This window comes from Solanum stenotomum, chromosome 9 (genome assembly GCF_019186545.1).
Source record: "Solanum stenotomum isolate F172 chromosome 9, ASM1918654v1, whole genome shotgun sequence".
NCBI classification, from domain to species: domain Eukaryota; kingdom Viridiplantae; phylum Streptophyta; class Magnoliopsida; order Solanales; family Solanaceae; genus Solanum; species Solanum stenotomum.
In genome coordinates this window covers 5,474,948-5,497,206 of record NC_064290.1, presented here as the reverse complement: position 1 = coordinate 5,497,206, position 22,259 = coordinate 5,474,948, and the positions used below count along the sequence as shown (strand labels likewise).

Sequence of the window (22,259 nt, the reverse complement as noted above, 5' to 3'; positions counted from 1 at the left end):
AATAAAATCTGACATTATTTAATGATTTGTAAATTGATTATACATATCTTTTTTGTATAAAAAAAGTACAATTACATCAAATTAATTAGACATAACTTCTATTTATTTAAATTATACTTAAAACTTTCAAATTAAGATCTTGTAAAATTGAATTGATAGAGAGATTGACATATCTAATTAAGCTAGCTTGATAAATGCATTGTTCGATAGAAGAGGTTTGAGTCGTATAGAAGGAATTCTCAACATAAGATGAAGCACCTCAAGGCTTAAGTTTCACCTTGTATCAGATAAAATGTATCACCACAATTATACTCACATGATTGTATCATTTTTTCATGACAAATAATTATAACCATTAAGTAAATTATTGCGACAATTTTTTTCTACTCGAAACATAATGTTTATTAAGTTATTATATTTTATTTTAAATTACTTCCTATGTATAAAAGATTACTATTGCTTCAACAAGTTTCATTATGATTGTGAAAAAAACTTAATAATTAATTATAAAATTGCACTATAGCAAAAAATCTATGATTATATTTTTACTATGCCACGACTTTTATAACTTGAAAAAAAAACATTTAGCTACAATTTTTTCTTCAAACAAGTTATTGTAGCTGAAAGGTTATTATTAACTATGATAAATTCAAACTTATGGCAAAAAATAATTATCAGCTATGAATTTTTATTATACAAGAAAATCTATGTCTATTTTGTTTAATTATTGCCACAATATTTTATATCTTAAAGCTAAATTATTTATTTAGCTACAAGCATTTCTTCAAATAAGATATTGTGGCAAAAAGGTTATTATTACTACGGTAAATTAAAATTTGTGGCACAAAATAGTAATTAGTTACGAAATTTTACTATAGCAAAAACTATATGGCTATATCATTTAACTATTGCCACATATTTTATAACTTGAAGCAAAATTATATATTTAGCCACAATATTTTATTTCAAATAACTTATTATGGCTAAAGAGTTGTTTTTGCTACAATTATTTTTATTGGGTACCAAACAAGTTATAATTAGCTACAGAATTTTACTGTAGCAATAAAATTGTAGCTATTTAGTAAATTATTGCCATGATTGTTAGCAATTATAGCAAATACGAGGATTTAGCTGTGTCAACTTAATATTCGTGGCTAAGAGATTTGATGAATTTTTAGATAGCCACGAAATTTGAATTTTTATGGCTATTACTAGATAATAGCTATGATTTTCAAATTCTTAGCTTAATTTTCGTAGCAATAAGTATATTTTCTAGTAGTGAATGTAGTTGCAGATGATTAATTTTTTCAGAAATTATTATTTTTTAGTAAGAAAAGCATCTTGAATATTTATTTATTTCGATGAATACTTATTCACAATGCATTTTAAAACAAATTTAACACTCTAAATGAGATTTTGAATTAATTGGATTGTAAAGCTATTTATTCTATTGGAATAATTATTAAACTGACTTGTTTTTTTTTTATTGGAATAAAAAATATCTTATTATTTCTTAAAAACTTTAGTTTAAAATAAAATTTTCATATCAACAAAATTTACTGAAAAAACCATTTAAAATGATATTTAGGTGAAATATTAATAGTGAAGTGATTTTCGGGCATCTCCAACCCTACTCACTATTTTACTCTTCAAATATAGAGTTTTCTATTTTTTGAGACCATCTCCAACCCACCACTATTTTACTCTCCATTCTCTATATTTGGAGAGTAAAGTAGAGAATGGACATTCTAAACCCACCTCCATATCATTCTCTATTCTTCATATTTAGAGAGGTGAATAGTAATTCTCCAAATTTGGAGAACTCCTATTCACACTTTTTATTTCACTTTTTGAATATTTTATTAGTATTTCTATTACTTTCTTATTAACATATTATTTTACATATAATGTCATTAATTAAATATTTAATATTCATATTTCTTTTTAAATGTAATATAATATTTTAAAAAATATTATTTAATATATACTACTTTCATCCCGAATTAGTAGTATTTTAATTTTTTCTAATTTTCGTCAACAAATATAATTTGATTTTATTATTAATTTTCACTATAACAAATACACAAAATTAATATGATAAGATTAAAAAGTTAATTTAAAAATACAATACATAATATGACAATTTAAATACAACATAACAATACAATATATAACATAATAATTTAGATACAAAGATAAAACACAATACATAACATAATAATTAATTCGCGTTGAAACAAGAATCATGCCGAAAAGATGTAGAGGAAAATCTCCGATTTGAAGAATTTTTAGCTAGACATAAAATGCTCTTTTTGAACTCCGTAATGCATTAATAGAGCATTTATGAGAGCAACGTAATAATTTCGAAAATTAAATATTTATGTAATGTGTATGCAATTGTATTTCACTTTTATTTGAATTTGTATATTATATAATATTTTCTTGCAATTTATGTTACTAAAAATTTAGAATAAAACATAATTACATATTAAATAAAAAAATTCAAAAAAATAAAATTTTATATCAGATGAAAAATATATAAAGTAATTATTGAGAAAAAGAAATAAAAGATTTATATTATGAAATAAGAAAATAAAAATGAAATACAAATAATAATATAATTTTTCTCTCTCCTCAATATTATATTATTATTTCTATTTCATTCTTATTTTCTTATTTCATAATATATATATCATTTTTTCTTCTTCTTCTTTTCCAAATAATCATTTTATATAATTTTCATGTGATATAATATTTTATTTTTCAAATTCTTTATTTAATAAAAAATTACGTTTTATTCTAAATTTTTAAATAACATAAATTGTAAACAAATATTCTACAATATACAAATTAATGGACAATCAAATAAAATAAATCATTAATGAAATACAATTACGTAACCACTCAACTTTCAAGATTATGACGTTGCTCCCATAAATGTTCTATTAATGCATTACGGAGTTAAAAATAGAGATAAATTTCCAAAAACACATCTAAACTATATTATTTTTTTTAAGTTTCATACCTAAACTATTGAGAGTGTGAATTACATACTTAAACTATAACTTTTTAGTTTCAGAAACACACATCTCTCTTTTATATCACTCTCATCATGGTGTGTAATACACTCTCTTTTATTTTAAAAAATTGTCACATCACACTCCACATGGACAAAACATTCAACCTTGACAAAATTAAATAAATTATTAGTATTAATTAAAATTAAAAATTAAAAAATTATTATCCAAAAAAATAATATTTCTTTTATAAAATAAAATGTAAAATATTTTTCTTACCCCACTCCATCACTTCCTCTCACAGCCCCGACCATTTTTTTAAGTTTTTTTTTGTTTAAATTTATTTTATAAAAGAATTTAATTTTTTTTACTTCATCTCCTCCCCCCNCCCCCCCCCCCCCCCCCCCCCACCCTCAAATAGTATTTTAGATATTATTTTATTATTTTCAAAAAAATAATTCTACCCACCCACCTAACCCTCCGCTTTCAATTTTTTTTCTCATTTTGTGTTAGATATATAAATATCAAAAATATTTTTACATGCCACCGCAAGATATTTTTTTACTTATTTATGTTATATTCGGTACACTAGTAGAATTTTTTTTCTAAAAATATATGTACGTACATATCTAATACAAAATGAAAAACATGTAAAAATAAAATAAAAATTAGGAGCGGAGGGTTAATGTCACGACCAAGACCATCGTGATTGGCACCCACACTAACTCTCCGGTGGGAGAACCACTATTACAACTCAAACCAAACAACTAAACCAAAACTAAGGCAGTTAAGTTACGGAAGCAAGTTAAATACTAAGAAAAAAAATAGGGAGTTCCCATAAACTCCAACAAAAGTCTAACAACGAACTAAACAATGCGGAAGAAATAACCTAGGACCTGAAAGTCAATGTACCAAAACATCAAAAGTTCAACAAGTCTAAACAAGAAGAGATGCAATCCCAAATTAACTAACTAATCAACTAACTAAAAAAGTCTAAGTCTGAAAATGGTGGACATAGACGAAAGAGAACCCATGGTAGCCCGAAAGAATTGGCTCAACCTTGAATTCGAACAATCACTGATATTCTAAGCGAGGTCTGTTTAGCCGCTTGAAAATGCCCTGTACTCAACAAAAATAAGAGCAAGTGCAATATCAGTACACAATCACAGTGTACTGATAGGATCACGCGGCTATCCCACTAAGTGCAACATAAGCAAGTCAAGACAACAATAATCACATGCATATATATCAAACATATACAATATTATCAACATTACGAACAACTTCACATTTCGCAAAATACACAATTAAGTCACGTCATTGGTCCTCTCATGGAACCCAAACCCAAACAGTTAGCATACCGAAACACGATACACGATCCAATAATTATGTCGGAACGTGGCAAGCGATCCCATAGTTATGCCGAAACGTGGCAACTAATCCAAGTTAGTTATGTTGGAACGTAGCAACTGAACCATTCAACACACCACAATCACAAACACAAGTATATCTTCAAGATCATACATTTAAGTCATGATTTCATGACAATCATCATTCATCTATCTTATTTATAACAAGTGTGATCAACATTGCAATATTCATACATATACAAGTATCATAATGAAGCAAGAACAATCATACATCACACAATATAGAATCACAATCATCACCTACCTCGAAACAAGCTTGAAACCCTAAGAAACTTGATCCATCCCTTTTCGAATTCGTTCCGCTTATTCTTAGTCTACAAACAATCAATAATATATGAGAATCAATAAACAATCATTAATTACCCGAATTGCTAACAATTCTATTAACCCTAGTTCATACCCATGATCCCAAGCATCCAAATTAGCATTGTTTCCACCATAGAATCTAGATCAAACCCTCCCCCATCGATAATTACCCATTCTATTACATTCTACAGATCAAAAAATGGATTCGGGATGTGAAAAACTTACCTTTAGCCTCAAGAATGGGGGAAAACTGTCAAGAGTCGCCTGAGGTTCGTTCTTTGCTCTAAAAATAAAAAAGTGCAGAATAAAGTCATTCTGGGGTTTATTTACGACTTTAAGTCGCGTCTGGCCTTCCACAACAGCTCTCACTTCGCTACAGCGGCACTGCCAGAGAGACAAAACCCAGCACCAAAGCGGCTTGCACGAAACAGTGAACTATTTTAATAATTCCAAAATCCTCATTTCATAACACACCTCTAACCCACGATGCTCAGAAAATACTCTTCACTCTAAGATCGATTTCGGGAGTTCTACTCACCCGAATTCAATTTCGTAAAGGCGGACAGATTCATAAACGAGTTATTTAACTACTCATGTAATCAAAATCATAAATAATTCACTCAATTGTTACCAGATTTTCCTACACCTTAATGACTCCTATTTCATCCAAATCTGGACTAGGTTGCGTAATTTCAAAATACTACGAAAAAGTTTTTCGACCCAAAAATTTTCCCCGTTGGCTTTACTATAATGACGGAACCCGATCGTTACAATAGATACCAATTTACCCATCACTCGTCCCCGAGTGACAAACTTTGGAAAAATAGGCTAAGGAATGAATGACGTAGTACCTGAATCGACGAACAATTGGGGATACTTTTCTCGCATGTCCTTCTCAGTTTCCCATGTAGCTTCTTTAACTGGACGATATTTCCATTGAACATTCACAGACTTATCTCATTGGTCCTCAACTTACGCACATCACGATCAAGAATTGCAACCGATTCCTCCTCATATTGAGGGTCTTTGTCTAACACAATTGAATCTCATTTAATGATGTAATCCCCATTACCATGATATTTATTCAACATGGACACATGAAATAATGGATGAACCCTCGATAGATTAGGAGGTAAAGCTAATCTATACGCTACCGGTCCTACACATTCAAGAACTTTAAATGGACCAATGTATCGCAAACTTAACTTACCTTTCTTGCTGAATCTCATCACCCATTTCTTGGGTGATACCTTAAGAAGAACATTTTCACTGGTTTGAAACGTCATGTCTCTTACCTTATGATCCGTATACTTCTTTTGTCTATTCTGGGCTGCTAAAAGCTTAGCTTGAATACTCATCACCTTATCTTGAGCATTCTTCACTAAATCAACCCCAAAAGTTTCTCATCTCCAGCCTTAAACCATCCTATGAGTGATCTACATCCCCTCCCATAGAGTGCCTCAAATGGTGTCGTATCTATGCTGGAGTGATAACTGTTATTATAGAAAAATTCACACAAAGGTAGGAACTTATCCCAATATCCCCCAAAATCAATCACACAGGCCCTCAACATGTCTTCAAACACTTGAATAGTCCTCTCCGACTGCCCGTCTGTCTGTGGATGAAAAGCGATACTAAATGTGAGTTGTGTGCCCAATTCATCATGCAATTTTCTCCAAAACTTAGATGTGAATTGGGTACCACAGTCCGAGATGATAGAGAGGGGCACCCCATGCAACCTCACTATCTCTTTTACATAAACATTAGCCAATTGTTCAGCCTTATAATCTATTTTTATCGGAATAAAATAGGCTGACTTAGTCAATCTATCAACCACTACCCAAATAGAATCAAACTTCCCCAAAGAATTAGAAGACCAACCACAAAATCCATGGTTATTCTTTTCCAGTTCCATTCCGGAATTGGCATTCTCTGAAGCAAACTTGTAGACCTTTGATGTTCATACTTCACTTGGCAATTTTGACACTTAGCCACAAACTCCGTTATATCCTTCTTCATGCCCAACCATCAATAAATTCGTTTCAAGTCTCGGTACATCTTGGTCACACCCGGATGAATAGAATATTGCGAACCATGAGACTCTGCCAACAATTTTTGAATCAAGTTATCTACTCTAGGAACACATATTCCTTCTTTAAAATTGAGCACTCCTTCCTCATCAATAGTGTTTTTTTGTGCCTTACCAATCACAGTTTTCTTTCTAAGATCCTCCAAATTTTCATCTTCAAATTATTTGGTCTTGATCTCATCAATGAATGTGACCATCACTTCAATGTTAGCTAACACCCCACATCTTTTTAAGATGTCCAACTACATGAACTTAGACTCTAAGGTCTAAATTTCCTTAGCCAAAGGTCGCTTGGATACACCCAAGCAAGATAAACTACCCATACTCACCGTTTTTCGACTCAAAGCGTCTGCCAACACATTAGCCTTGCCCGGATGGTATTGAATGGTAACATCATTATCTTTAAGTAATTTCATATATACATATTCGTTGTCTCAAATTCATATCCATTTGAGTAAATACATGCTATAAACTACGATCATCAGTAAACACTTCACACTTAACACTATAGAGATAATGCCGCCAGATCTTAATAACAAACACTATCGCTGCCAACTCCAAATCATGTGTTGGATAATTTCTCTCATGCATCTTCAATTGACGCGAGACATAAGCTATAACATTCTTATCTTGTATCAACACATCACCCAAACCAGAATGTGAAACATCACAATAAACAATAAAATCTTTACCTTTCACCGGTAATGCTAGGATATGTGCGGTGGTCAAGAGAGTCTTGAGCTTTTGAAAGCTCTCCTCACATTTTCAGTCCATTCAAATAGTATCTTCTTTTTTATATCAAATTAGTCAAGTGAGTGGCAATAGAAGCAAAATTCTTCACAAATCAACGATAATAGCTAGCGAGCCCAACAAAACTCCTAACTTCTATCACAGAGGTAGGCCGAACCCAATTCTTAACCGCCTCAATCTTTTGAGGATCTACCATTACCTCTTCTTTTGAAACTACATGCCCCAAAAATGCAACTGATTTTAACCAAAATTCACACTTAGAAAATTTTGCATATAACATTTGTTTCCCAAGAACACCCAAAATAATATGAAGATGGTCAGCATGCTCTTCCTCACTTTTCGAATAGACCAAAATATCATCAGTAAAGACTATAACGAAAGAATCAAGAAATGGCTTGAACACCCCATTCATCAAAATCATGAAAGTTGCCGGTGCATTGGTCAAACCAAAAGACATAACCAAAAACTCATAGTGCCTATAACGAGTCCTAAACGCCATCTTGGACACATCCTCAGGCCAAATCTTCAATTGATGGTAGCCAAACCTTAGATCAATCTTAGACGCCTTTTGCAATTGGTCAAAAAGATCATCTATTCGAGAAAAATGATACTTGTTTCGAGTAGTGACCCTATTCAATAGCCGGTAATCTATACATATTCTCATACTACCATCCTTCTTCTTAACAAATAAAACTGAAACACCCTAAGGGGAAACACGAGGACGAATAAATTCTTTCTCAAGAAGTTCTTGGATTTGAGCCTTAAGTTCTCTTAATTCTGTTAGAGCTATGCGATATGGAATGATGGAAATGGGACGAGTACCAGGCTCTAAATCAATGCAAAAATCTATATATTTATTCAAAGGCATACCAGGAAAGTCATTAGGAAACAGTTCTCTAAATTCTGACACCACAGGAATAGGCCCAATGGATGGTGCATCAATCTCAACATCCCTAATATGGGCCAAATAAGCCAAACAACTACGTTCTACCAATTTACTAGCCCGAATAGAGGATATAATATTGGCTTGCTTAGGCTTGTACACCCCTTCCCACTCTAGTTTTTCCCTTTTCGAAATATCTAGAGTTATAGACTTAGTATTACAATTAAGCACAACATAATAGGGGGACAACCAAGTCATGCCTAAGATTATGTCAAAGTTAGTCAAATCTAAAATCACCAAATCAACCCAAGTCTGAAAACCCATAAACAAAATAGGACAAGAACGATAAACATGAGTAACTATGACTGACTCTCCAACTGGGATAAAAACATGAATAGGGGCATCAAGTATATCATAATATTATAAGGCAAATCTCCCGGATACATATGAATAAGTAGAGCCTGAATCAAACAACACATTAGCAATCCGGCCACAAACAAGAATAATACCTGTGATCACCGCGTCAGACACCTCTGCCTCATTTTTGCTCTGAAAAGCTTAACATTGAGCCTTATCATCTTGATGAGCCACTTCCCTACCTTGTTGCATGTTACCTCTGCTTGCATTACCATTTCCTATACCTCCACGGCCTCGTTGATTACCTCTTTGCCTACTTTGTGGACATTCTCGACCATTATTACCATTTTCCGTGGGTACCACTGCTCTAGACTGCTGTTGCGCGGAATCTAACACGCGTGGGTGGGGGAAATCTCTCCTCATATGCCCATGTTCACCATAATTGTAACATGTACGATCAAAAGATGGCTTATTGCCAGCTGAAGGTGCGGTTCCCTGGCTATCCTGAAAATTTTGAGATGGAGTTTCCGAGTAATTACCTGCAGAGGCAGGCATATCGGATTGAATTGGCTTTGCTGCAAGCGTTGGTCTTCCGAACCCCTTGGAGTAAGAACCTTGAAAGTTACCCGAGTTTTTGGCCCTTTTTGCCCATGCCTTAGCTTGACCGTCTCGCCTCACCCCTTCACTTTCTTAACATAGTATGTTACCTCATTAAAGCTCCTCCCTGCAGAAGTCATATGAACAGATAATACTTTCAACTCAGAATTTAGTCCCCTAATAAATAAGTGAATCCGCTCTTCCTCAGTAGCCACCAATTGAGTAGCATATCTAGACAAAGCATGAAACTTGGCCTCATAAGCAGCCACAGTCATACCACCTTGCTCCAAGGCCATAAACTCATCCTTCTTGCGATCTCTCAAAGTTCTAGGCACATATTTCTCTAAAATCAGAGCATGAAACTGGGTCCAAGTGAGTGGAGGTAAAACTGAAGATTTGCACTCCATATAAGCTCTCCACCATTGTTTGTCCTCACATTGAAGTTGGAAGGACATAAACTCAACCCTATGTTGATGAACAATACCCAATTTATGAAGCCTCTCATAACAATCTAAGATGAACTCATAAGCATTCTCACTCTCAGAACCAAGAAACACAGGAGGCTTTAGCTTCAAAAACTTAGTCAACATTTCATACTCATTACTAATCATAACAGAACCCAACAAAGGACGGAAGAAAGCATCATTACCTTCAGTCCAGCTCACCTTAGTCGCAGTGCTAACAACAGGAGAATTAGTAGGAGTTTGAGTTACTTCAACAGAAGGAAACACTTCAGGACCAACCAACCCTTTCAAAAATGACATGATATGTCGAGCTAACACTGGGTCTATGGAAGGAACATTGGTAGTCTCAGCCTGCAACTCTTTCTCTTGTCTAACCTCTTCAACGTTCTCAACATTAACATTTTCCTCTTCCATCTCTTCATGATGCGCATGAGGGTTCTCATTCACAGAAGCATTCTCAACAGGAGCTTCATTTCCAGCAGGCGCTACTCTTCCACGACCTCTACCCCTAGCTCTTCCTCTACCTCTACCTCGACTGTGACCTTTCGCTGCAGATTCCTTAGTTGGAGCATTGACGGGAGCTACGGGCCTAACGTCGTTGAATCTAGTATTAACCATGTGCGATCAGAAGAGTAAAGGAGGTTAGATACCAATTTGAATTGTCAGATACCAATTTGAATCAAGTCATAGCACGAAAGGAGACAAGAGAAAACATAGAGATTTCCTAAAGTCCTATAGCCTCTAGAAGAAAAGTAAAGGCGTCCTCGTACCATTTCGCGAGACTTTACTAGACTCGTTTTGGTACATCGAGATCAATGAACCTAAGCTCTATTAACAACTTTTTCACGACCCAGACCGTCGTGATTAACACCCACACTAACCCTCCGATGGGAGAACCACTACTACAAACCAAACCAAGCAACTACAATATTTAAGTTACAGAAGCAAGTTAAATACTAAGGAAAGAAATAGGGAGTTCCTATAAATTCCAACAAAAGTCTAACAATGAACTAAACAATGCGGAAGAAATAACCTACAAACTGAAAGTCAATGTACCAAAACATCTAAAGTTCAACAAGTCTAAACAAGAAGGGATGCAATCCTAAACTAACGAACTAATCAACTAACTAGAAAAGTCTAAGTCCGAAAATGGTGGACATAGACAAAAGAGACTCATGGCAGCCCGGAAGAATTGGCTTACCCTTGAATTCGAACAATCATTGATCTCCTAAGAAAGGTCTGTCAGTAGCCACTTGAAGATGCCCTGTACTCAACAAAAATAAGAGCAATTGCAGTATCAGTACACAACCACAGTGTACTGATAGGATCACGCGACTATCCCACTAAGTGCAACATAAGCAAGTCAAGACAACAATATAATCACATGCATATATATCGAACATATACAATATTATCAACATTACGAACAACTTCACATTTCGCAAGATACACAATTAAGTCACGTTATTGGTCCTCTCATGGAACCCAAACCCAAATAGTTAGCATACTGGAACGCGGTACCCGATCAAATAATTATGCCAGAACATGGCAATCGATTCCATAGTTATGCCGGAATGTGGCAACCGATCCAAGTTAGTTATGCCGAAACGTGGTAACCGATCCATTCAACACACCACAATCACAAACGCAAGTATATCTTCAAGATCATACATTTAAGTTATGATTTCATGGCAATCATCATACATCTATCTCATTTACAACAAGTGTGATCAACATTGCAACATTCATACATATACAAGTATCATAATAAAGCAAGAACAAGCATACATCACACAATCATAGAATCACAACCATCACCTACCTCAAAACAAGCTTGAAACCCTAAGAAACTTGACCCTTCCTTTTCCGAATTCGTTTCGCTTGTTCTTGGTCTACAAACAATCAATAATATACGAGAATCAATAAACAATCATTAATTATTCAAATTGCTAACAATTCTATGAACCCTAGTTCATACCCATGATCCCAAGCATTCAAATTAGGGTTGTTTCCACCATAAATTCTAGACCAAACCCTCCTTCATTGATAATTACCAATTCGATTACGTTCTACGGATTGAAAAATGGATTCGGGGAGTGAAAAACTTACATTTTGCTTCAAGAATGGTGGAAAACTGTCAAGAGTCACCGGGGGTTCATTTCTTAGCTCTAAGAATCGAAAAGTGCAAAATAAAGTCATTTTGGGGTTTATTTACGACTTTAAGTCGCTTCTGGCTCGCCACAGCGGCCCGTCAGAGCGACAAAACCCAGCGCCAAAGCGGTTTGCACGAAACAGTGAGCTATTTTAATAATTCTAAAATCTCCATTTCACAACACACCGCTAACCCGCGACGCTCAGAAAATACTCTTCACGCTAAAATCGATTTCGGGAGTTCTACTCGCCCGAATTCAATTCTGTAAAGTCATACGGATTCCTTAACAAGTTATCTAACTACTCATGTAATCAAAATCATAAATAATTCACCCGATTGTTACCAGATTTCCCTACACCTTAATGACTCCGATTTCGTCCAAATCTGGACTAGGTTGGGAAATTTCAAGATACTACGAAAAAAATTTCCGACCAAAAAAATTTCCCCGTTGGCTTTACTATAACGACGGAACCCGATCGTTACAGTTAAATAGGATGGGATAAACTTTTCATTTTAAAAAAATAAAATCATATGTGGGAGATGAGTGGGTGATTTTTTTTTGGGAGGGGGGGAGGGTGAAGTATGAATTTTTAAAAAATATTTTATTAAAGATTTTTTTTTTAAAATGATGGGGTATTGTGGGGGGGGGGGGGTACGTGGAGGAGGTGGTGGAGTGAGGTAAGAAAAATAATTTGAATTTTATTTTTTCAAAAAGGTATTTTTTTTTATGGATAGTAATGCTTTAATCATTAATTTTTAATTATTATTAATAGTTTATTGTTTTAATTTTTGTCAAGGTGGAATATTTTATCCATGTGGAATGCCATGTGTCAATGTTTTTTTCAAATAAAAGAGAGAGTGTATTACACACACCACTGAGGTGTGTTTCTCAATCTAAAAAGTGATAGTTTAGGTATGAAACTCACACTCTCAATAGTTTAGGTATGAAACTAATAAAAAAAAAGATAGTTTTGGTGTGTTTTTGACACTTATCTCTTAAAAATAAGCATTTTCGTCTTTGATTTTTTCATGTTTAGCTAAAAATTGTTCAAATCATAGATTTTCAAATTATATTAGTGACAAAAAAATTTTAAAAAAATATCATCAATTCGAGATGAAAATATTATATATTAAATAATATATTTCTTAAAATATTATATTATATTTAAAAGGAATTACAAATATTAGATATTTAATTAATAGCATTATATGTAAAATAATATGTTCATTACAAAATAATAATAATATTAAAATAATGAAAAAGTGAAATAAAGAACAAAGATTAATATGGAGGTGGATTGTAGTGCTCATTCTCTATTTTACTCTCCAAATATAGAGAATGGAGAGTAAAATAGAGGTGGGTTGGAGATGGTCTGAATAAACTATCCTAAGTTGACTGACTTTCTGGATAAACTATCATAAATTGAGTGACTTTCTAAGTGAACTGTCATAAGTTAAGTGACCAGAGATTATCTGATAAAATAAGAACTCACTTACTTTACTTTAATTGAAATTAATTTCTTTCGTACCGAATAGGTCCAAAATATCTAACTTAATTCTAGTCTCACAACATTGTCATTTCAACTTTTTGTCCAATTTAAGATCGACAAAATTAGTTAAAGTGAAACTATAAGCAAGGCCCCATATACATTGGATTTATTAGAAAATGTCAATTTTGTACAACCATTATTTACCCCAAACTGTACGATAAAACCAAAGACCTTAGTACACATTTTATGATTGTTCAGGTCGTTTGGTATATCCGATAAATATAAACGATCATGATATAAAAATTAATACTATTTCATTTCTTATTTAATTATTAATTTTGAAGTAAGTTATATGTATGATCGATATTAGTAATTAGTAGCAAGATATTATAATATTATTAGTGGATTTAAATATAACACTGTTAAAATATGTTAAATGACTTTCCAGATGATATATCGTGCGTATTTCTCCAAAATATGCTCCATGTAAGATTTTGAACTTTCCCATGAAATGATTAAAAAGGAATAAAATTATACTTTAATTTATTAAATTGCCTTCTTAATTACTAGAAAGCTTATTTTAGTTAATTGAAATGTCTGACTCCGTCATTTACTAAAGTATTCTATTGAACTTGTGACTAGGAGATACGATGTCTAACTTAATCACAATCTTACAATATTATCATTTTTAACATTTTGTCCACTTTAAGTTTAAGATAGACAAAATTAGTTGAAGTGAACTATCATTGCACGATAATAAAAAAGATATTTAATGATAATATATTTGATAATGTCATTGTATTTTATAATTACTAAAGTCTTTAGCGATTTTATATAAAGTATTAATTATTAATATTTATATTATATTATTATAGCTAAATATAATACAACAATAATTATATTATTGTCGTAAACTTCTTTTATTTGTTGTAATGTTTGAGTCCCAAGGCCCCCATATGCATGGGCTTTATTAGAAAAATGTCAATTTTGTACAACCTTTATTTCACCAACTTGTAAGCATCATCTTGCTATGTTAAAACAAATAATTTAAGCATAGGTTTAATGTCATCACCCAATTCCAACTAGATTACTTGTTTAATTTCTTTTCGATTGGCAAAATCTTTCCTTTCATTTTTAAACTTAATGATGTAATTGACAGCTTCTTAGTACACATTATATGACTCTTACCAAACTACTATACTTAATTTGCCACGGAATCAATTTTTTTCTTTAAAAAGAAATTTTTTTAAAAAGCATTTGACCATAAAAATTGAGACTCAAATTTAAAATTTTGATTTCAAATCACTTTTATGAACAAAGCATCAACTCTCATATTTATGAACTATAATTTACTCATTTTATAATACGTATTATATTTGAGTAGGAAAATTTCAATATTTTTCATAAATCTACTTGATTTAAAATTATATTCAAACGGGATCTATACTTAATAGGATCGAAGTATTATTTTGTTGTACATATAGTTTGAATTAAAATTAATTGTTTCAATCGAATCTAGCTAGCTACTTTTAATATATTGGAGTCCACTCATCATAGAGTTTCCACTTATAAATTAATTATATGTTCTATTCAAGAAAGCAATTTAGTTACATTGTTGAATATTTATTCGAAGTATATGATATATATGTGGCTAGTAAAGAAAGTCAATATTCTATTTTCAACATTGTATGTGTGAATAAATTTTGTGCCAAAGTTTACCACATGTGAAATTAATTGGAGTTCATATCATGATGAAGATAATGTAAAGTTATATGATATATATGTGGCTAGTAAAGAAAGTCAATAATCTATTTTCAACAGTGTATGTGTGAATAAATTTTGTACGAAAAGTTTACCATATGTGAAATTAATTGGAGTCCATATCACGATAAAAATAATGTCAAGTTATTATTCTTGTATAAAATCATATTTATGAATTGTTCAATCTGACAATATTTATGAATCACTAGTCTAGCTTTTCTTCAATAAAAAAAGTTTAAAATATCATGTATGATTATTCTCATTTATATCTGTTGTTAATGTTTCGTTGTTGTTCAAACAATTTGAATAACCGATGTTTTTTTTTTTGTTGGCAAGTCTGCTCTTTGGGACATTGTAGAGATTTCTTACTTGGTACTATAAATATTTAGTTACTAAAAAATTATGTTTCTTCAGTTTTGCCCAATGATCACAACGTTTTAAATTATTCTCAGGTTAATTTTGTGTTGTGTTTACTTATTAACATAAACTATATTCATGCTAAATGTGTTGTTTTATTATTTGACATATGAAGGTGCTGTGGATTTGGATTCAATCTTTTGCATTTTGTCTGGCCTTCTGCATTTGCTCATTGTACTTATCTTGTATGGTTATTTAATTCACAAATCCTCTATAACAATTCATTTCTCGAAATAGTCATATTTGAGGGGATAGGATAATGTGATGAGTAATATTGGCCAATGGAATGCACTGAAGCTCACCAACGGAATGAACATGAAAATATGTCGTAATGCTATACATAAAATAAAAAATCACAAAATAATCTTAAGGGTATAATTGGAAATAAGCTTTGTGTAGAGTCTTAAACCACACACAAGATTAGGTTGGAAATAATAAACCAAACACTTGATAAAAAATAATCCTTGCATTACTAATTCATGCATTGTTAATCCCTGCACTATCACTCTTTCTACCAAACGACCCCTTAGTATATCATAATGGGACCCTCTCTCTTGCTTTTTTATGGCAATCCTATTGCTTTCTGTAGGCTTCCAATTATCGTAGTTATTTTTAAGCAGCTAAAAGTTTTCTATATTTTCAATTTAAATTTTCTTTAATACTATAAAATATAATAATTAATAATTTAATATATTTAAAAATAAATAAATAATTAGTTGATTTTCGAAATTTTATTGACAGTATATAATAGGACAAAGGAAGCAACATATATTATTTACAATGACTTGAAAGGTATTAAAAATTACAATAATTAAAAATTTTAATTATTTAAAAGATATATAATAAAATAGGTTGACTCTCAGAATTCTATCGTGGTCATATATATTGGGACAGAAAAAATAACATATATCATTTTAAAATTATCAAAAAAGTATTATAAATTATAATAATTAACAACTTAAAATATCTAAAAGACATTTAAAAGGGGTTAATTTGTAATTTTATCCATATCACATAAATTAGGACAAAGTGATCAGTAATATATGTTATTTGAAAGTTACATAAAAATATTATAAATCACAATAATTAATAACTAAAACATTTTTTTAAAAAATAAAAAAATTTGGATGACCCTCCAAATTTCATTTGTGTCACATAAATTGAGACAATAAAAAAAAACATATATTGGGTCCATTTGAATTTATTTGTCTTATTTTTAAAGTTTTTTTTATAATTTAAAAATGCGTAAAAATACTATAAATCATGATAATTGACAACATAAAATATTTATTTAAGAAAAAACATATAAAAAATTCAAATGATTCTTGAAATTAATCTATCGTTAAAAATTGCATAAAAATGCTATAAATCATGATAATTGACAATATAAAATATTTTTAAAAAAAAACATAAAAATTTCTACTGATTCTTGAAATTAATCTATCGTTAAAAATTGCATAAAAAAATACTATAAATCATGATAATTGACACCTTAAATTTTTTATAAAAAACACATAAAAATTTGATTGATTCTTAAAATTAATCTATCAGTGTCACATAAAATGGGACAAAAGAAGTAATATGTATTATTTAATGTGAAATTATTTAATTTGAAAACTGTCACGACCCAAAAATGGACGTGATGGCACTCGTCTTAACCCACCAAGACAAGTCAGCCTAAAACTCAACCATTACAATAAAATGCGGAAATTTTTATAATAAACTCAAATATACCCCCAAAATCTGGTTGTCACGTGTACAAGCCTCTAAAGTATTACAATTGAATCAAAAGAAAAATACAAGTCTCATATGACATTGTTTCTAGAGTAGAACAAGATCATAAACAGGAGTAAGAAGGATCGTTGAGAAGACAACCAACTACCTCACAAATCTCCCAGAGGCCTCGGAAAAGAAGAGAATAACAAGTACCACAAAAATCCAGGCTCATAACCTACAAAAATTTGTAGAAGCAAGGGGTGAGTACCAAACCACACGGTACTCAGCAAGTAAACCTCTAAACACGAGTTAAGGGGATAGAATACAAGTACTCCTTACACCCCAACCGAACCTTCACAACTACAATCTGTATAAAACCAACCCAACCTAACAGTTCACAATTTACAAAGCACATAGCTCAACACAACACTCTAACAATCTCATATCCTCAACAACAACAATAGTTTCATATCCTCAACAACAACACTCTAACAATTGCATATCTTCAACAACAAGCTCAATATTTATCAGTCACAAATTCCATAGAAAGGCACTCACAAGATCAACAACACACAAGATCAAGTTCACCAATAATAAAGAAGTGCAATGTAATGAAATGCAATGTCAAGTATAGTGATGCATGTCTGACCTAATGATACACACCCGCTGTCTCTCAGTCCGGGACCCATGGGGAACATATCTGTCCATGCATCCATCGCGCGCGCGATACAACCCTCGATAATAGTAACCATCGCGGCGTGCGATACGTCCCTCGAAATATAGTATTCGTCGCGGCGCGCGACACGTCCCTCGAAATATAGTATCCATCGCGGCACGCGATACGTCCCTCGAAATGGTACATCCTCTTTATTTTCTTATTCTTTCTCAATGCACATAACATTTGTCAGAACCATGTCTCAGAACAATGCAAATGACATGTTCACACAAATAATGAGGAAATGACCATTTTCATAACATTGCACAATTCACAACAGACAATCAGGATACAACATCAACAATGACTCAACAAGCCCTTCAAACAACTCTCAACACATCACACAAACAATTGATCACATTGCCTTTTATTATCCCTTTTTCATCATTAGAATTAATCAATGTGGACAAGTCAACCCATCACCAAGCCTCATTACCCTAAACACATATTACAAGGAAATACATGAATTCCATACACTTAACAGGGGTTTAGAAATCCACTCGCCTGAAATAGTCGAACAATCACTCCGGGACTTGAACCCTCCCCTTTCGTTGAACTTCTAAATCAATTCGATCTATTCAAATAAATATTCACAATAAGTTTTCAAAACTAACAACACCCACATTACTATGTGTTTAGCCTTGAACCAAAATTCACCCAAATTTATAATCAAGTTCATAAATCTTGATGTCAATTAACATTTCAACTATCATACTTTCCAAGTTTCAAGTCTATGGTTAAGTTTTGATTCCCTCAAATAGCATAATTTTAATGGTATCCACATACTACAATACACCTAATATGTAATTAGGTATCTCAATATATTAAAATCTTGATCACAATATGCTAACCAAAAATAAACATAGAAACCAACTTGCTACGGAAGATAATACGCAAAACCTAAGCTAGCTACAACTTCTCTATTCCACTCATTATTATCTCATCATTAATTTCCTCATCATTACTCATCATGAAACATCAATCCACTGCCATAAATAAATACACCCAATCAAAAATAATTTACATTACAATATCTCCAACATTCTATAAATATTCAACTATTCCAACCTACCAATTTAATAATTAATTAAACTTACTCCTAAAACTAGAACATACGAATTACGGGATTAGAGATGAAGATTAGTTAGGCGAATTCTTGTTTTACTTGGAGCGAGAATGCTTTCCTGTGGCGCCGAATTATGCCTCTGCTTCTATCATAAATATTTTTCTTTTATTTGTAGTTAATAAAAACTAAACCCCAATCTACTTTAATTCATTCTCATACATGGGCCAAATGGGTATATGATATTAATAAAATTATATTCTTGGCCCATTAATTACTAATAATATTAATTATTAAAGAATTCTTATCAATAAAATAACCATAGTTAAATGAGTAATTCAAAATTCTCATTAAAAATTTCCAAAAAGGATCTTTTATGAAAGAGTGATGACTAATTTCCAAAATGACGTAACGGGTCATTACAAAAACTATATAAATAGTATTGTAAATCTTAACAATTAACAACATTTGATTCACTCTTGAAATTTTATCTATGCTACATAAATTGAGACAAGTGGAGTAATATACATTATTTAAAATTACGTAAAAAATATTATAAATTACATTATTAACAACTTAAAATATTTTAAAATCATATTAAATTTAAATAACTCACTATATTATATTTGTGTCACATAAATTAAGATAAAAATTAACCGATATTGTGCCGGGCAACAATGTCTAGTATAAATAAAAAAGTGAGATGTATGTGTGTTTCTTCTTATGCTTTTTCTCGACTTGTGCTATTAATTAAATGCAGATTAAGACAAACCAATTTGGATAAGCACAACTCCTAACATAATATACCACTAAATATACTTTCTACAATTAGTATAATAAACTAGTGAAAGTTTTAGGACTAATAATACACATACTAATTATTGATATGGTTTCATGATCTTATCAAAGCCCCCATGCACCCCTTATTCCCACTACCACCTCACCTTAAAAAAATATATATATATATTTAGTAGTTAAATTTTTCATAAATAACAATTAATTTAATGTCATTTATTCATAGTCGCTAATATTTTTAACGATATTTGTATAAAATGTTGATTATAAATACTCATATTATATTATTATCACTAAATAATTACTATAAAAAAAATCATCGGTGTAGTCATGAGTTGCAAACACATTCATTATTTTCAACTCACTCTGCTTCACCATTAATCAGAGGTTTTGGGTTCGACCTCTGGGTATGGAAATATTTTTTGTTGGAAGCGTCATCTCTAAATAGACCCTGTAGTGTGTGATCTGAATTTAATTGAGATTCTAATATGGAATCTGAACACCGGCAGGAAACCAAACCAAAATAATACTTTTTAATGACCACTTGACAGCAAGTAAGTTAAAATGCTGCTATTTTGATATAATACTACAATATCTTTATGAATTGTTTAAAAGTTTTCTTACATAATATTGGTTTTAGGTGTTTAACTAACAATTATTATTGTATATTTCTCCTTCTATATATGAATTTAAAATTTGCTTAGTTATATTTTAGATGTATAATGTCATGCATTTTTTCCTTTAAATGAGTTGATCTTTAATTTCAGTTATTTAGCAATTGAATTTGCCCAGTGAAAAATAAGTTCTTCCGAAATTGAAGTCATATTTGATTATAACTTATAAGATATTGTGATATGGAAATAATATAAACTTATCATCACACAAAAAAATATTTATTATGAGGAACAAAAATATAAATACAGGCACAAAATAGGAATAAAATTACAAATGACCCGTTTAGATGCCAACCAAATTAAATGGTTTTGCTCCTCATCGACATGGGTCTTTCTAGATAGCTTATATCTCAACTTAATTTCATAAATGATCACCTTTAATCTGTTAATTAAAATTTATAGGAGAACAAAACTTCTTCAATAAAATATTATTGTCCCTTGAAATTGGGACTTCTGAAAATACTAATTGATCTATCCTCCCTTCATTCATTTTTAGTTTTAGAAAATTAAGAAAAAAAATTACTATTATTTAGTTCCTAATTTATCATTGATATTAATTATAGTTATTCCTCAATATGTTTCTCAAATTATTAAATTTATTGTATTCTAATTGATATTGAATAAAAAATTATTGTTCCTTAACTAAGAAATATGTCAAATCAATACTGAATAAGTAAAAATAAATAAAAGGATCGAGTACTAATTATACGAGCTAGATGAGATAGTACTATATATCAACTATGGCAATGTACATGTTGCCACACAAAAATAGATAGAACTTAGAAGGATCGAGTACTAATTATATGAGAGCTAGTTCTTTGTACATATTGCCACAAAAAAATAGTATTCCTTCCGGGTCATTTTATATGGCATCGTGTTTAATAAAAAAATAAAGACTTTTAAAAGATGTGGTCACTTTGATTATTTCATTAAAAATAAAAATGAAATTTTAAAATTTAATTATTTTTCATTATAATAAGGTAACATTATTTTTTTCGGATAAACTAAAAAGAAAAGGACTTCACATAAAATGAGGCAAAGGGAGTACTATTAATATTTTGCCCTTACAAGCAAAAATTACCTAAATACACATCTTATTTTATCATAATCTCTAAAATTCCCTACCATTTTTTAAAAATTCAAAAATCTCCTCTCAGATACATCACTCTCCTCTCGCTGATACATCTCCATCCCCATCTTGGATACATCCATCACCTATTTTATGCATCCCTCACTTATGTATCGGATGTTCGTTGATGTATCTGGAAGGCCAGTGATGTATCAGGGTATCCTATCCCTCTCTGATACATCCCTGTATATCCTATCCCCTCTCTGATACATCCCTCACCTATGTATTCAGAAGTCCAGTGATGTATCTGGATGTCTAGTGATGTATCCGAAATTCATAAATTTTAAGAGATTTTTGTAATTTAAAAAAAAGTAAGGAAATAATATAATTAGTTGTTAACACTCTGGAATTTATGTCAATTATACTAAAATATATTTGTATTTTTTTTAATATTTTTTTAACAGAGTAACAACTTCTTCTCTTGTCAAATCGCTCATTATGGTGGTTGAATATT

The 22,259-nt window shown here is 31.3% G+C and overlaps 3 protein-coding genes across 3 annotated transcripts in view; all 3 read right to left on the bottom strand.

Annotated features, from left to right (window-relative positions):
• Positions 1 to 22,259, bottom strand: part of LOC125878027 (tetraspanin-19) — a 367,072-nt gene that overhangs the window by 66,825 nt on the left and 277,988 nt on the right. The gene's annotated exons all lie outside the window — the stretch shown is intronic.
• LOC125878026 (E3 ubiquitin-protein ligase RMA1H1) overlaps positions 1 to 22,259 on the bottom strand; it is a 117,867-nt gene that overhangs the window by 8,255 nt on the left and 87,353 nt on the right. The gene's annotated exons all lie outside the window — the stretch shown is intronic.
• Positions 8,296 to 10,511, bottom strand: LOC125876166 (uncharacterized). The gene is made up of 3 exons (XM_049557286.1): positions 10,079 to 10,511; positions 9,090 to 9,371; positions 8,296 to 8,672 (listed from the first exon to the last, which is right to left on the bottom strand). Exons 1-3 carry the CDS (start codon positions 10,509 to 10,511, stop codon positions 8,296 to 8,298), a joined length of 1,092 nt encoding a protein of 363 aa, XP_049413243.1.

Bases quoted from the DNA above. Each gene is read 5' to 3' on its own strand.
- LOC125876166 (XM_049557286.1), bottom strand. From the start codon at position 10,511: ATGGTTAATACTAGATTCAACGACGTTAGGCCCGTAGCTCCCGTCAAT. The intron at 9,372-10,078 runs GTAATGATGCTT...CTGCCTCTGCAG, and splicing joins TAAGGTGAGCTGGACTGAAG to GTAATTACTCGGAAACTCCA. The intron at 8,673-9,089 runs GTAACATGCAAC...CTATAACTCTAG, and splicing joins AAATGGTAATGCAAGCAGAG to ATATTTCGAAAAGGGAAAAA.